This window comes from Elephantulus edwardii, unplaced genomic scaffold (assembly GCF_000299155.1).
Source record: "Elephantulus edwardii isolate Elephantulus edwardi_28Jun2011 unplaced genomic scaffold, EleEdw1.0 scaffold00220, whole genome shotgun sequence".
In the NCBI taxonomy this organism is placed as follows: Eukaryota; Metazoa; Chordata; class Mammalia; order Macroscelidea; family Macroscelididae; genus Elephantulus; species Elephantulus edwardii.
Window position 1 is genome coordinate 553331 of NW_006399970.1, and position 12364 is coordinate 565694.

The 12364-nt window shown below is 37.6% G+C and overlaps 1 protein-coding gene across 1 annotated transcript in view; it reads right to left on the reverse strand.

Annotated features, from left to right (window-relative positions):
- CEP135 (centrosomal protein 135kDa) overlaps positions 1-12364 on the reverse strand; it is a 110338-nt gene that overhangs the window by 93443 nt on the left and 4531 nt on the right. Inside the window, exons 3-5 of the mRNA XM_006898095.1 lie at positions 10600-10767; positions 7439-7580; positions 3133-3217 (exon numbers count right to left, since the gene is read on the reverse strand). Coding sequence (XP_006898157.1) covers positions 3133-3217; positions 7439-7580; positions 10600-10767 — 395 coding nt within the window. The remainder of the gene's footprint in view (positions 1-3132; positions 3218-7438; positions 7581-10599; positions 10768-12364) is intronic.

Consider the following 12364-nt stretch of genomic DNA (forward strand, 5'->3'; position numbering starts at 1 on the left):
CAAGGATGCTTTAGGCAGAATGTTAAATGATCCAGGAGGTATCAAAAGAAGATGGAAGGAATATACTGAGTCATTGTACCAAAAGGAATTGGCAGATACAGAAGAATTTAATCAAATAGCATTTGAGCCAGAGCCTATGGTCATGGAGGCAGAAGTTCAAGCTGCTCTGAAGGAAATAGCAAAAAATAAGGCCCCCGGAATAGATAATATACCAATTGACATATTTCAGCTAACAGATACTGCCGTGGATGTCAACATTTACTAAGACCTATTATAGGATCTTAGGAGAAATGGTCAAAGCCTAAAAGAAAATTATGGTATATAATATAGAGTACAAAAACAAAAAAAATTTAAGAGATATTTAGGCTGAAAAACTGACAGAATGAGATAAATGATATGTGTGAGGATGAAAACAGGGTCTAGAAAGACTAAAGAATGCAGGCTTGACAGATGTGACACTACTAACCACAGCAGAGCACAGAGGATGAAAAAGATCTGAGGAAGAAGTAAATTCAGTACTAGGCATAGGAGTCCAACTCCATCCACATGGAAATGCCTGTGTGAAGGTGGGTACATGGTCTCAACAGAGGTTTGGCCAGACAGAGATTTAGGACTCACACCTCTACGGATATGCATGTGCACGCGCGTGCGCGCGTGTACACACCGCATTATTTTAAACCAAGAGAGTAGATAAGGCATTTGAGAAAATATAGGGAGGAGAGCCAAAGGCAGAATCCTAGGAAACAGTAATATTCCAGGGACCAAGCAAGGAAATGAATGAAGAAATAAGTGGTAAAATAGGAAAATCAAAGAAAATGAAGTCATAAAGAGGTTCTATATAATAATCAATAATGTCAAAAACCACAGAGCAGATTTTAATAAAAACTAAAGGAATCCTTTAGATCTAGCAATTATGTCACTGGTTATATTCAGTAAGGAGCCCAGGTGACACAATTCCATATGTCAAGTTACTTAACTGAAAAGCTGCTAGTTCAGATTTATCAGTTGCTCCACAAGAAAAACATGGACAGTCTCCTGTAAAGGTTTATGTTGGAAATCCATCGAAGCGTTACCATGAGTCAGAACTGACGCAAGGGCAGTGAGGTGGTGACACTAACTAGGACAACTGCTGTGGGAGGCAGAAACAAGACTCAAACAGGTTACGGAACAACAGGAGACGAAGTGGACTTTTTTTTTAATGACTGTTATGGATGACAGCAGTAGTGTTTCGTTTTAAGACTGTTATGAAGAATAAAAGAACTGCAAAGAGGAGGTCTGGCAGGGTAGTCCATAAGGAACTGCACTGGTAGCCCAAAGGCAGCATCTCTCCGGTGGTTCAAATGCCCCAGCAGCTCAGGAAGGAAGATGGGCAATCCCCTCTCGTCCAACTGGCAATCTCCTGAGAGCCCGCCAGAGGATTATGATTTGACAGCAATGAGCTGAGCTACATGTGTTTGGTAAAGGAAGAAAAATAGTAAGGAGAAGAAAGGAAGAAGGGTGGGCTAAGCACCGGCAGACGCACTTAGCCTTAGAAGAGCACATACCACTTTACCCTCTTAGCCTTAGGGCAAGTCTGAGTGTGCACACTGGTAATTTTATAGGAAGAGTCAAGATGGAATCTTGAGAAGAGGGTATAATAGGTCAGCGAAAGAACTCGAAAAAGGCAGCAAAATCTGTAATATGCTAAGAAAAATGGCCCGCAGTGGGGAGAATAACCTAACCAACTCAAGTTAAATAGACAATTAATAGCAAAAGAGTAGGTTAAAACTCCACTGCTATTGAGCCTATTGTAACTCCTAACAAATCTACAGACAGAGTAGAACTTCTCCATTGAGATTCCAAGCCTGTACTCATATGGGAGAAGACTGGGAAATCCTTCTCCCACTAGTGGATTTGTACTAGTGACTTTTAAGTTAGCAGTTTAGCGCTCGGCTACAGCCCCATGAGGCGCCTTTAAGAGTGATAATTACTGGTGGTAGAGTTCGTAGGAATTGTACTGCTAACCCAAAGTAGGAGTATCTCCTACTGATGTTCAAATTCACCAGCTGGTCCAACGGAGAAATCTCTTCTGCAACTGACAGATTCCAAAACTCTGCTGAGGCTCAGCTATGAATCAGTTCCAACTCAGCATCAATGAGGTGATGTGAGGTAAAAAATGGTGATTTCATTCAAAAGCTAAGGTAATTTTCTCTAAATGCCTCAACCACCTAAAGAGATGCTATGAAAAGGTCAGTCTGTTCATAAAGTACTTTGGGGAAAAAAATGCAATAAAGCAATGATTATTAAGTAAAAAAAAATACTAACTATATTTAACTCATGTTCATAATGGTATTTCCAATTTCTATTTATTGGTTACTATATCACCATTTATTTTATTTTGACTCAATTTTTATCCAAGTAATCTTTAAAGTACTTTATAAACTTAACAGTCACAGCATCACATAGGGAAATCGACATTGTGTGTGTAGATTCACTTCACTCCAAAAAGATACAATCATGTGCAAAAAATGAAAACTGTGTTACCCAGTTTGAACTTCAGTGAGCATATTCAGAAAGCTTGTAATTGCACAAATCAAAATTCAGCAAGACACACACAGGAGATATGAAAGAACAAAGTTTGTTACCATTATGAATTCTAACTGCTTCTCTTGATGTCCCTGCTTTCTCCCGAAAATTTTCTATGAGGTAGTAGTGCTTATAGTGAAAACACACACAAAATATGGCAGTAGGGAAAAGAAATGAAGAAATTCTCAAAATTACAAAATCACCAGGGTAGTATATGAGTAAAAAATTGTAAATACTACTACTATAACACATAGAATATTTCAATAAACACTCCCAAGGCACACACACAGCAATATTGCTATCATAAGTTGCACACTCAGGGGAATACATTATTTACCTAAGGAAAAACAGAAAACAAAACTACGGCACAAGATGAGAGAATAGTTTAGAGCAATTTAATGCTATCTAAGCCACTTCACTATTAGCTCTACTAACAAACTTAAGAAAAATATGAAAACTGTATTAAAACTAGGATAGTTAATAGCAAATGTAACCCAATACATCTGGATATTTATAACCATACACATCTATCTCAATGTCTACTATGCAAGGAAATAAAAATCTTACCTGCTTGTTATAATCTCTCACTCCATTTTCCATTGCAGTTAACTTTTCTTGTAATGCACAGACTTCCTCTTGAAGTTCTTGAATTCTGAAACATAATTATAACTAATATGAATATGGTCTAGTTAAGAAATAAAAAAAGAAATGAAACTAGATGCATTTTTCACTTTCTGCTTCTCAATGCAGTACGTGCTATGTCAAAATTTTCCAAAGTCACTATTTTAAATAGCTTATGTCTTAAAAAAAAACCAAACCCCAAACCAACAACACAATTAAAATTCATTGCCACATAGACAGAACTGACTCATACTTGATCATCCCTTTGGTTTCTGAAGCTCTAAATTGCCTGGAGATTGCCCACCTTTCTCCCTGAAACTGTCAGAGTTGCTCAGGCTTTGGCACAGAGTTCATAATACAACTTCCTATGGATGAGGCCATTAGAGATCCCATTATCATTCCTAGGACAGTGAATTTTTAGAAGAATAAAGTACTGAAAATGTAAACCACTTGAAACTCAGATATATTATATGACAAAATAGCTAGTGTTTTACTTATCTGGTGTTGTGGCAACACAGCTGAGTGGCTTCAATTATTTTCTCACAGTTTAGGTGGCTCAAAACCAAACTTTGGGTACTGGCTCTAGGGGAAGGTTCATCAACTTTAAAGCAAAGTCTTCTCTCCCTCAGCTTCTGCTGCAGACAATCTTCATATGGCCTGGCATCTCTCTTCCCTCATCTCTGCTTGATAGCTTGTTTTGAGTCTCTTTTATATCTCAACAGAGATTCAATTAAGATAAACCCTACATCTCCAACCTATTACCAAATTAGTCTGCAACTAAAGACATTAAAAGTTTAGGCTTTACAATAGATACTTTGGAGGGATACAGTTCAGTTCATATTTAATTATATATTTTAATTATTTAATTAATTTAATTATTATTTTATTTTTATTCTAATTACTGATTCTTTTCTGTTATCCACAGAGTTTTTGGGGCCATTACTTCAGAACTGGATGGCCAGTCCTGCTTCTTAAGTTTGTCTTCATCTGGAAGCTCTGCTGAAGTCTGTCCACAATGGGTGACCCTCATACTATTTGAGATACTGGTGGCCTAACTTCTGACATCAGAGCAACATACAAGCTTCCCTAGTAGGACAAATTGATGGTCGAGTGGTAGATCAATAGGCAACATCACGGCCGATCAAGAATGAAGCTGTCATGGTTTTACTCTACTTGGAACTATAATCAACACCAAAGAAATTAAAAAAATGGGTTGTATTAAGCAAATCTGCTGTTAAGAACCTCTTTAAAGTGCTAAAGAGAAAGGATGCATTTAAAGACTAAAGTGTGCCCGAGCTAAGCCATATTTTTACTTGCTTCACAGGCCGGTGAAAGGTGGATAATGAATAAGAGCAGAGAAGAAGTGATGCCTTTGAACTGTGGTGACTGAGAAGAGTACTGAATATCCCATGGAATGTCAAAGAATGAACAAATTTGTCTCAGAAGAAGTGCAACCAGAGTTGTTCTTGCAACATTTGCATCCTTAGAGGCAAGGATGGCAAAATTTCATTTTCTGTTATATTATCAGGAGGGATCAGTCCTTCGAAAAAGAGACATTATGCTGGAAAAAGCAGAAGGTCAGCTGAAAAGGTTAAGACCGTCAATGAGATGGACTGACACAGTGACTGAAATAAAAAACAGGCTGAAGCATGGCAGCTATCTAGAAGATAGAACAAGATAGGGCAAGCTTCCTATCAGTTGTTCAAAGATTCGCTATCAATTGTATTCCCCTCAATGGCACCCAACAACAACTGATCCTCTTACTTTGTTTTCAACTTTTATATTCCAGTCACCAGTAACTATTAATAAATCCTGTGTGCATGTTTCTTTTCAGACTGTATAAACTGACAAAAAATAAGTTTTCACCTTTGGCATTAGTAGCTGGTGTGCAAATCTGAATAATAGTCCTATTAACTGGTCTTCTGTCCAGATGTACAGTAAGTATGCTAGACAGACTATCCTACCGTCAGTAGCCTTAGGCTTCAAGACAGATGTTAAAAAGTTCTTTCTGAGAAAAGAACTCTCAGAAATCCATAATTTCTGGGGGAGTAGATAATATGACCGATTCAAAATGGCCAATAGCAGTCCATTCCAGTTCACTTTTGTATAGTATATCAATTCTTATGCATTTCACTTTTTATGACATGTAAATTTTTCTAGATTCATTCTTCACATATTTCAAGTTCTGATTATTAATGGATGTTTCTTCTCATTTTGTGCTGTAACACAGGAGCAAATGAAGACATCAGAAGCTCTCTTTCATCCACAGCAGTAAGGTTGACTCTATCATGAAAGCAGCAGTCCAGCAATCAAAGGACGTATGTGGACATATCTGCCAAAAACACGTTGAAGTGCTAAAGAGCTAACAAGTGACTCAGGCACTATGTTGTGACTGATCCATGCAATGGTCACTCCATATGCATGTGATAGCTGGACAATGAATAAGGAAAAATTAAGAAGAGCTGGTGCACTTGGTAAAGAATACTGAACATACCAAGTAAGGCCTTTCCAAAGAATCACAACATCTGAAGGTAAGCCAGGATGCTCCTTAGAAACAAAGATGGTCAAACTTTACCTCATATGGGATCTGGTATATTTTCAGCATATTATCAGGGGAGGCCAGTCCCTGGAGATAGACACAACGCTTAGTAAAGCAGAGGGTCAGTAAAAAAAGGAAAGGACTCTAAATGAGAAGCCTCTCAACACAGCGATTGTAAGGACGGCCAGGAGCTGGCAGTGTTCCATTCTGTTGTACGCAAAGTTCCTATGAGGCAAAGTCAACTTGTTGGCACCTGACAATAGTAGCAAGCACTTTGAAGAGGCAGCTCTTCGTTCCCTTCTGACATTACGAGTGTTTTATAGCTGTTCACAAAGTTCTCACTAGCTAATTTTTTCAGAAGCAGATCACCAAGTCCTCCCTCCTAATTTGTCACAGTCTGGAAGTTATCCACCATTGGATTACCCTGCTTGTATTACAAATACCAAAGGCACAGCTTCCTGTCTCACAGCAACATGTAGGCCACCCCGAGTGACAAACTCACAACTCATTGTTCAGGGGGAAAAAAAATCATGGGAGAATAACCAAGTAAGTTAAGGGGTCCTAATTAATAGCATCAACTCGTTTTTCAGATTTTATTTAAATAGTTGTGTATTAACTACTTCCAACAGTATACTTCACATTCTGAAATGCTTCTCCAGCTTGACCAGAAGCTCACACATGCTACTGTGTTGCTTTGAGCATGTGAACACCGTACAATTTTGTGTCATTCTGTATACTTCTTTTGTATCATCTTCACTATTGGACTGAAAGCTTCTCAAAAGCAGCCACACCATCATATTCAGCTGGACATCCTCAAGTACTTATACAGTATCTGGCCTACAGCAGCTTCTCTGTTACTGCCATCAAGTAGTAATAATCAACCCATAGCTGACCCTACACTGGGTTTTCAGAGGCTATAAATCACATGAGCGATAGTCACTGGTGGCTCTGAACCTTTAATTGTGTTCTGGTTGTTGCAGAGTTACTCTGAAAGGTTAAGTTCTATCACCAAGTAAAAGCTCTCTCCTAGAAGAACCTTTTTACTTCAGTGTTGTATCATATGACAATTGGACAGGAAGAGAGTGGCTTTCCAAGTCTTAAAACGTCTTAATACTCTTTTTTAATTAAATGGACTCTTACACTATGGATATATAAACACAAATCATTAAATAAGACTTTGAAAGTCAGTTCTAAGTCTATAATCTATTCATGTCCAACTGTCATTTGACACAATCTGAAGTAACAGAGTTCTCCTAAAAGATAATTCTAACTTGATAACGAAACTAAGGGTAACTCTAAAACAACCAGAAGACAATTAAAGAGAGCAATGACATGCTGTGAAAACTAGAACGTCACAGAATAATTTGTTTACAAACTGTCAAATGGGAGTCTAATTTGTTCTGTAACCTTTATAAAAACACAATAAAATATTACTTTAAAACAAGGCAACTCTTTGGAAACAGATTCTTAGAGGAACTATATCACTTTAAAAAAAGAAAGAACAAAAACAAGAGGTATAGAACTTACTTGAAATAGAAGTTTCAGAGTATGTAAAAAAGATTCAGTATCCTTCAGAAAGTACTTACTGAGGGATGGCTTCTCTGGTAGGCATTGAAAATACAATAGATAAGACAAAAATCCCTGCCAATCCTGCAGCTTACAGCTGATCCAGGAGTCCGTTACCTAAAGCTAACAGAAAACTGTCTCAGGTACCTGTTATCTGCCACTTGTAAGAGGTCTGCAATATAAGGGTCATCTGGTTGAGGCACTGGATATGAGCTGACTTCAGAAGGAGGGACTGGTTCGTCAATTTGCATACGTTGGCGCCTGAATGCAATACTTCTTTTCTTGCCACCTAAAGAAACAAATATATTTATTAAAAAAAAGAAAGAATAAAGCATCATTTTAAAATTAAAACAGGTTAGTCTTTTTTTTTATAAAGTATGTCTCTAGCTCACATTATATGCTGATAAAGTATTTTCTCTCTCCTATGTGAATACCCACCTTCATTTTTAACTAAACAATGCATGGTTGGACAACAAGTTTGTTTGCCAAGATGCTTGGCTTGATGGCAGGATTCATGATGTTTCTCTACTAGATGGGACCTAGACATTAGGAAGATTAAAAGCTGAGTGGCCTGTGGTGCACTCTATTGTGAGCTCAATGAATCATCACTGACAGAAAAGTGTCAAATGCAGAGCTTAATAGTGTAAGAACTGAAATAAACAACTTACTAAAGAGCGTCAAAGTGCAGATAATAGAAATTTTAAGTATTAAATATATTTCTATAAATATGTATGTAAGATTATGAAATGATTTTATATTACTGGTGATATTTCAGTTGTATGTGTATAAAATGGAAGGTCACAAGTAATATAAAATGATCTCATAATCTTAATCATTAGGGAATGTTGTCTTACCTTTCAAAGTTAACAAAAGTAATTTTTTTACAAGAGTAATTTTTAAAAAAATATATTTAAATGAATATTTAGTGTTAGTCCAAATCAAACAGAAAACTTGCCTTTTTAAGCATCTAGTGATTATACTTGAAAAACTAGAAGTCTCATGAACAACATAATCTACAACTCTGTCTTCCTCAGAATCCTAATAAATTTTAAATACTTTTAAATCTGTTTTTTCAGTATGAAGAAACTGTGTCAAAAGTGCTCAAATGACCTGTCTATAGGTAGACACCTATCTAAACAAAGTAATCTTTCCTTCTTGAGGATTTTTTTCCCTTCCCCTCTTGTTATATGCCATCGAGTTGCTTGTGACTCACAGTGACCCTGTGCACAATAGCTCTGAACTCTGCTCTATCCTGAGCAAATCTCACTGTGTCTGACACTCCTACCCTCATCACCCCAGTTATTATGTCAATTCATCTCACCTGGGGTATTCCTCTCCTGTGCTGTCCCACCACCTTTCCAAGCATGATGTCCTTCTCCAAGGACTGGTCCTTCATGGCCACATGTCCAAAGTTTGTGAGAAACAGCTTGAAAATCCTTGCTTCTAAGGAGCAGCCTGGCATCACCCTCTCCAGGACAGATCTGTTTGTTCTCTATGCAGTCCATAGTATGTTCAATATTTTTCTCCCACACCACAACTCTAAGGCATCCATTCTTGTTCTAGCACCCTTATTCACTGTCCAGCTCTCAATTCATAGCAAGTAACTGTGAAGCCCATGGCTTGGATCAGGTGTACCTTAGTCTCTAAACTGACATCATTTCTCTTCAGTACTCTGGAGAGGTCCCTGAAAAGAGACTTTCTCAGTGAAATTCATCTTTTAGTTTCCTGGCTAGTGGTACCAAGAGTGTTGACTGTGGAGATGAGCAAGCTGAAGCTATTAATAATCTCAAACTCTTCTTCATCTATCATGATGCTACCAACTGGCCCAACAGTGATATTTCTTCCCCTACCTCCTGGTTTTCTTCCTTGGCTGTTCCTCCTCAGTATCCATCAGAGACCCTCTTCTTCCACTGGTCTCTAAAAGGACAATTTCCAAGATTCTGTCTTTGAGTTTGCTCTCTTCCTGCTCCACATAAACTCACTAAAAATTCCTATGACACCATGACCGCTCAGTCCCAAATCTGAATCTCCATCTGGTACTACACTTGTGAGAACAGCTATACATACATTCCACTGCTTACCAGAACACATACTGCAAGGCAAATGTCCCACAGTATACTCAACATATAAAAAAAATGGACTCCTCCTCTGTTGCCCACATTCTCTATGGCAATAAACAGTATCACCACCTAGCCACACATTTATTCAACACAGAAATCTGGGAGTTCTCTACATCCCAAACACACCACCCTCAGTCATGAAAATCTACTGACTGCATCTCCTTAATCTGTTGGATATAGCCCATTCTTTCCTCAGGAAGCCTGATTACTTTCTTTTTCATTTTCTTCTAGTTACTCTTAAGGCTTTTCTCCATTTTATTCACCTCTGATGCACAACCTCCCTCTCCATTTCATTTCCACTCAATTCAAATGCTAATGCTTCCTCTCACATCCTGGCCTTACAGCTCCCCATTCCTAACTCTTCTGAGTACCCTCTCCACTCAGTCTGAGGTGCATCATACTAACTATGCCTTGGGCTTTGTCATCACTCAGAATTTTGCCAGATTCTAGATCTTCACATCCATTCTGTCTACAATCTTCATTCCAACCAAATTACTTCTGCTACCAACCATTCCCTCAATCTCTATAGTTTTATAAATTAGAAGTCTCCTACACTTCACTTCCTTAATCTTGACTCCATGGTTTAGACATTTCAATGATACTATAACTAGTACTGTAGACATTCTTCTAACAATATATGCCCAGACAGTCACCATCAGGATATAATCTAGCATTTCTATTCTTCTAGAAATTCTGGCACAAAACGAAAAAAATAAATTGTACATGCTGCTGTCTCCCAATTTTTATAATAAAGAAGGAAAAGGAAGTATACAAATTAGAGAAACTAAATTGTGGAATTACAATTAGACCATTTATATCTAAGAAGCTATTATTATTGTTACACATTTTTCTAGATGCATTATACAAAATACTATCTAGATACTCAAATTATGTTTATATATCAGATGTTTATCTTTTCAAACACTAAACTCTAAACATGAAACTCCTAAATCCTATTTTAGTCACTAATTTTAAAAGACTAAATCTGTAAATTGTTGTTGTTGATTGCCATCGAGTTGAGCATGACTCATAGCAACCCTATGAACAAAAGATATGAAGTCTTTCTACAACTATTCATCATTTCTCAAAGTTCAGAGTTTCCAGAAGCATGTTGCTTAGGAAGTGGATGCCACTCCTGCTTTAAAAAAAACAACAACCCAAAAACAAACCAACCCAAACAAAACTCACCTGGAGTTTGTACTACTGCCTGCAAATTCTTTTCTTGAAGTAGCTGTATTTTGTCATTCTTAGCTCTGCTCTCTTTCTCCACAAGTTTCAGTTTATGAATATACTGGTTATTTAGAAATTTCAGATCAGATGTTTCACGTGAACTCTTCTTCAGTGCCCCTGTCAGCTCTTAAAAGAAAAATGATCCAAAGGCTATTTTAAAGATTAAGAAATCTATGAAGTTGTCTCATTTCATGACATAAAATAAGTTATGATATTATGAAAGGCTCCACCTGATTCTTCTCGCATACTTTGGAAATGTTGTCAGGAGGGGAAAATCCTTGGAAAAACACATCATGCTGAGAAAGATAAAGGGTCAGAGAAGCAAAGATGCTAAACAAGATGGACTGAAATGTGGATGGATGGGAGGTAAAGGAACAGAAAAGACTCAATGGGAACTCAAAAAGATGGGTTAGTAATAGGCATAGACCACTAGTAATTAATTTTATAAACCAACAATGAATATGAATGATTGTATAAAACACAATATACACCAGTCTAACACAATGCACATGAATACCAATAATTTTTTTTTAAATAGGACAGACTAATCTAGTGATTGAAATAATGGGCTCAAGCATGAAGAGATCATGAGAATGGTGTAGGACAGGGCATGTTTCTGTTGTCCACAGGGTCGCTATGAACAGCAGGTGACTCAGACACCTAACCACCACCACCTCATTTTTATGCATGGTTTGTTAAGAGTATTCTTCTACTATTAACAAAATTAGATGTAAAGTCACTGAGCACACAATGGAATTACATTTTTCAGCAAGTATATGACTGGAATAATAAATCAGCTTGAGATTTGGTAAACTGGGTACGACTGCTGTTACCAGATGCTGTCAAGTACGATCTAAAGCAACTCTATATACAAAGATCCGAACCCTGTCCTATTGTGTGCCATCCTCATAATTTCTGACACACTTGTGCCTACTGCTGTAGTTAATGGGTCAATATGGTCAATCCATCTGGTGGATGCTCTTCCTCTCGCCAACCCTCCACCTTTACAAGCATGATATCCCTCTCTAAGGAAAATCCTCTCCTATCAACATGCCCCAAGTATATGAGAGAAAGTTTTGTCATCTTTGTCTTCAAGAAGCATGCTGGCTATTCTTTCTTTTTTGGCGGCCCACAGGATATTCAGTGCTCTTCTCCAATACCAGAAGTCAAAGGCTTCAATTCTTCCTCAGTCATCCTTATTTACTGTCCAGCTCTTAGATGCATAGCAAGTGATCAGAAAGACCATAGCCTGACTCAGAGGCATTTCAGTCCTCAAACTGTCATTACTGCTTCTCAGTAATTTGGAAGGGCCCTGACTGCAGACTATCCCACAGCAACACATCTATCCTCAGGCAACTGGGTATGAAGGGATAAAGAAGTCATGTCAAATACTAAGCAGGAGTTTCTACTGAATGAAAGAAAAACATGGATGAGTAGATAGATAGCTATGTAACTAACCTTTTACCAGTCTCTCTGAACTCTTCCTATTCTACCTAGTAGCACAAAAAGGAGCAATCTCCTCACATGAAATTTACAGTTGCTAAAAATCCAATGGAAGTCAGTACCAATTTGATAGTAATGGGCTGACTTGTGCTCAAAGATCAGCTATGAAAGTATCAGAGTTTTATTGCCTCTTAGCTCCTTACAGCTGATTTTCAGCAAGGGAAATTATCAAAAGGTAGTTCAAAGACTCAGTATATTCCTTCCATCTTCTTTTAATACT